The sequence below is a fragment of the Meleagris gallopavo genome, unplaced genomic scaffold, assembly GCF_000146605.3.
Source record: "Meleagris gallopavo isolate NT-WF06-2002-E0010 breed Aviagen turkey brand Nicholas breeding stock unplaced genomic scaffold, Turkey_5.1 ChrUn_random_7180001866109, whole genome shotgun sequence".
Classification (NCBI taxonomy): Eukaryota; Metazoa; Chordata; class Aves; order Galliformes; family Phasianidae; genus Meleagris; species Meleagris gallopavo.
In genome coordinates, this window is record NW_011131359.1 from 25542 (window position 1) to 29643 (window position 4102).

Below are 4102 nucleotides of genomic sequence, written 5' to 3' on the forward strand. Positions count from 1 at the left end.
ACCATCTTTGGGGTTATCACCTTCTTGGGGTCATCATCTTTGGGGTTGACACCTTGGGGTCACCATCTTTGGGGTCACCATCTTCGGGGTCATCAGCACCTTGGGGTCACCATCTTTGGGGTCATCAGCTCTTTGGGGTCACCATCTTTGGGGTCACCATCTTTGGGGTTGGCACCTTGGGGTCACCATCTTTGGGGTCATCGGCTCCTTGGGGTCACCATCTTTGGGGCCACCATGTTTGGGGTTATCACCTTCTTGGGGTCACCATCTTTTGGGTCATCGGCTCCTTGGGGTCACCATCTTTGGGGTCACCATCTTTGGGGTTATCACCTTCTTGGGGTCATCATCTTTGGGGTTGGCACCTTGGGGTCACCATCTTTGGGGTCATCGGCTCTTTGGGGTTGGCACCTGGGGGTCATCATCGTCATCTTGGCACCATCTTCTTTGGTCATCATCTTTTTGGGGTCATTGTCTTCTTGGGGTCACCATCCTCTTGGGATCATCACCTCCTTGGGGTCACCATCTTTTGGGGTTGGCACATTGGGGTCATCGTTTTCTTGGGGTCACCGTCCTCTTGAGGTTGTCATCTTTTTGGGGGTCGCCATCTTTTGGTCACCATCTTCTTGGGTTCATCACCTCTTTGCTTCACCACCTTTGGGGTTGTCGCCATCTTCTTGGGGTCCCCGTCTTTTTAGGGTCTCCACTTTTGGGGTCACCTTGAGCTTCACTACCATTTGTCATTTTCCAAATTAAAAACAACAAAACCAAACTTCCTGTTCCTGCAGATACCAAAAAGGGGACAATGGGAACCATGGGGGACACTGGGGGACAATGGGGCACATGGGGACAATTCGGGGGGCATTGGGGACATTTGGGGATATTTGGGGACATTGGGACAATGGGGCTCAGAGGGGACAGTGGGGACATTTGGGGACATTTGGGCGCATTGGTACAATGGGGACATACAGGAAAAATAGGGACATTGGGGCACTTGGCCACGCCCCTTTCCCGTAGCCACGCCCACTCCCTGTAACCACGCCCCTTCTCTTATCCCCGCACATGTAACCACGCCCTCTTCACACAGCCCCGCCCACCGTCATGCAAACACGCCCCCTTCTCGTAGCCCCGCCCCCTCCAATTCGACCACGCCCCCTCCCCCCTCCTCTACGCTACTTCCGGTTCGCGCGACGGGAAACAGGAACCGGAAGTAGAACTGCAGCCGAAACGGAAGCGGACCGCGGAGGAGGACCGTGGTAGAGCCGGGCGTGCGGTGTGTGGGGCGGAGCGAAGGCCGTGTGGGGCGGGACTGAGGAGGGGCTGGGGGGTCGGGCCCGTGTGGGGCGGGTGCGAGGCCGGGAGGGGTTGGGCCTGAGCCCTGCGTGGGTCAGTTGTGGGGTCCGTGTGGGTGTGAGACGTGTGGGTCCGGCCTGGGACCTGCGTGGATCTGAGGCCGGTGGGGTTTGGGGTCGCTGGGCCTGAGGTGTGCGGGGCTGAGGGCTGTGTGGTTCGGGCCGGAGGTTTTTGTGGGGCTGAGGGCTGAGCCTGAGGCCGGGTACGGCTCTGAGTGCTCTGGGTCGGGTCTGAGGCATTTGTGGGGCAGAGGCTTACGGGTTGAGCTTGTGGGTCAGACCTGAGACCTGTGTGGGGCTGGGAGTTGTGTGGGGCTGAGACCCATGGGGCTGAGGGGCTGGGAACTGTGTGGGGCTGGGAACTGTGTGGGGCTGGGAGTTGTGTGGGGCTGGGAACTGTGTGGGGCTGAGATCTGTGGGGCACGGAGCTATAGGGCTGAGATCTGTGGGGTTGGGATCTATGGGGCTGAGATCTTTGAGGTTGGGATCTATGGGGCTGAGATCCGTGGGACACGGATCTATAGAGCTGAGATCTGTGGGGCTGGGAGCTGTGGGGCAGGGATCTGTGGGGCTGAGATCTGTGGGGCAGGGATCTATAGGGCTGAGATCTGTGGGGCAGGAATCTTTAGGGCTGAGATCTATGGGGCTGGGAGCTGTGGGGCTGGGAGCTGTGTGGGTCTGAGACCTGTGGAATTGGAAGCTTTGAGTCTGGAACCTGTGGGGCTGGGACTCGTGGGGCTGGGAGCCGTGGGGCTGAGCGCTATGGGTCACGCCTGAGTCCCAGACCTGGAGCTGAGCTCCGTGACGCACAGCTCAGCCCCATAAACTCCCTCCGTGCCCCACAGCGCCATGCGTTCGGACGACGAAGGGACCCCCCCTCCCTCGGAGTGGGACTGGGGCTGCCCGCGCACGCGGCGCCGCGTGGAGGAGCTGCACTTCGGCCCCGGGGGGCTCCTGCCCTCCAACCCTGAGGACATCCGCAACTTCTGGACCTTCTTCGAACGGCTGAGGCGCTTCCAGAGCCGAAAACCTCCTCCGACACCGACCCCAAAAGACACCAGGAAGGATCCATCGCCGTCGCTCGGTCTCCCACCGCGCTACGACGCGCTGCACCGCATCAACGTGACCCTACCAGAACCCCAAACCTCGCGCCGCGACGGCCCTGCCGTGCCCCGCCGGCACCGGGCAGAGCTGCGCTGCGCCCTGCTGCATTATTTGGACTTCACGCAGAAACAGAGCTTCTCCAAACTGGCCAAAATCCGCCGGGATCGCGCGGCGCTGCCCATCGCCCGCTTCCGGGAGCCCATCCTGCAGGCCGTGGCGCGGCACCGCGTGGCGCTGGTGGCCGGAGATACGGGTTGTGGTAAATCCACGCAGGTGCCGCAGTTCCTGTTGGAGGCTGGGTACCAAAACGTGGCCTGCACGCAGCCGCGCCGCATCGCCTGCATCGCCCTGGCCAAGCGCGTGGCCTACGAGAGCCTCCGGCAGCACAGCGGCCAGGTTGGGGGGCTTCTGCAGTGGCTTCGCCCCTCCTCGGCCTGGTTTGGCCCGGCTTTGACCCGCTCTCGTCCCGCTTTTCACCCACCTTCCATTCTTGCCCATCACGTTCCCACGTTGACCCCTTCTGCTCCCATTTCCGACCCATTTTCATCCCACTTTTCACCCACCTTCCATTCTTGGTTCCCACATTGACCCATTCTGCTCCCATTTCCGACCCATTTTCATCCCATTTTTCACCCACCTTCCATTCTTGGCCCATCACGTTCCCACATTGACCCATTCTCCCATTTCCAACCCATTTTCATCCCACTTTTCACCCACCTTCCATTGTTCACCTGCTATATTCCCACATTGACCCATTCTGCTCCCATTTCCGACCCATTTTCATCCCGCTTTTCACCCACCTTCCATTCTTGGCCCATCATGTTCCCACATTGACCCATTCTCCCATTTCCAACCCATTTTCATCCCACTTTTCACCCACCTTCCATTCTTGGCCCATTTGACCCATTCACCTCCCGCTTTTCACCCACCTTCCATTCTTGGCCATCATGTTCCCACGTTGACCCCTTCTGCTCCCATTTCTGACCCATTTTCATCCCATTTTTCACCCACCTTCCATTCTTGATGCATTATGTTTCCACATTGACCCATTCTCCTCCCATTTCTGACCCATTTTCATCCCACTTTTCACCCACCTTCCATTCTTGGCCCATTTGACCCATTCACCTCCCACTTTTCACCCATCTTCCATTCTTGCCCATCACGTTCCCACGTTGACCCCTTCTGCTCCCATTTCTGACCCATTTTCATCCCGCTTTTCACCCACCTTCCATTCTTGCCCATCACATTCCCACATTGACCCATTCTCCCATTTCCGACCCATTTTCATCCCATTTTTCACCCACCTTCCATTCTTGGCCCATCATGTTCCCACACTGACCCATTCTCCCATTTCCAACCCATTTTCATCCCGCTTTTCACCCACCTTCCATTGCTGACCCATCACGTTCCTACGTTGACCCCTTCTGCTCCCATTTCTGACCCATTTTCATCCCATTTTTCACCCACCTTCCATTCTTGGCCCATCACGTTCCCACTTTGACCCATTCTCCCATTTCCAACCCATTTTCATCCCACTTTTCACCCATCTTCCATTGTTCACCTGCTATATTCCCACGTTGACCCCTTCTGCTCCCATTTCTGACCCATTTTCATCCCATTTTTCACCCACCTTCCATTCTTGGCCCATC

The 4102-nt window shown here is 57.9% G+C and overlaps 1 protein-coding gene across 4 annotated transcripts in view; it reads left to right on the forward strand.

The window, feature by feature from the left end:
- The first annotated feature begins 1083 nt into the window (after nucleotides 1-1083).
- Nucleotides 1084-4102, forward strand: part of LOC104916037 (DExH-box helicase 34) — a 6228-nt gene continuing 3209 nt past the window's right edge. Inside the window, exons 1-2 of one of the 4 annotated variants that reach the window (XM_019611163.2) lie at nucleotides 1084-1253; nucleotides 2195-2849. In XM_019611163.2, coding sequence (XP_019466708.1) covers nucleotides 1099-1253; nucleotides 2195-2849 — 810 coding nt within the window. In that variant the 5' untranslated portion in view covers nucleotides 1084-1098. The other 3 variants (XM_010727007.3, XM_010727009.3, XM_010727008.3) reach the window with 3 other exon arrangements.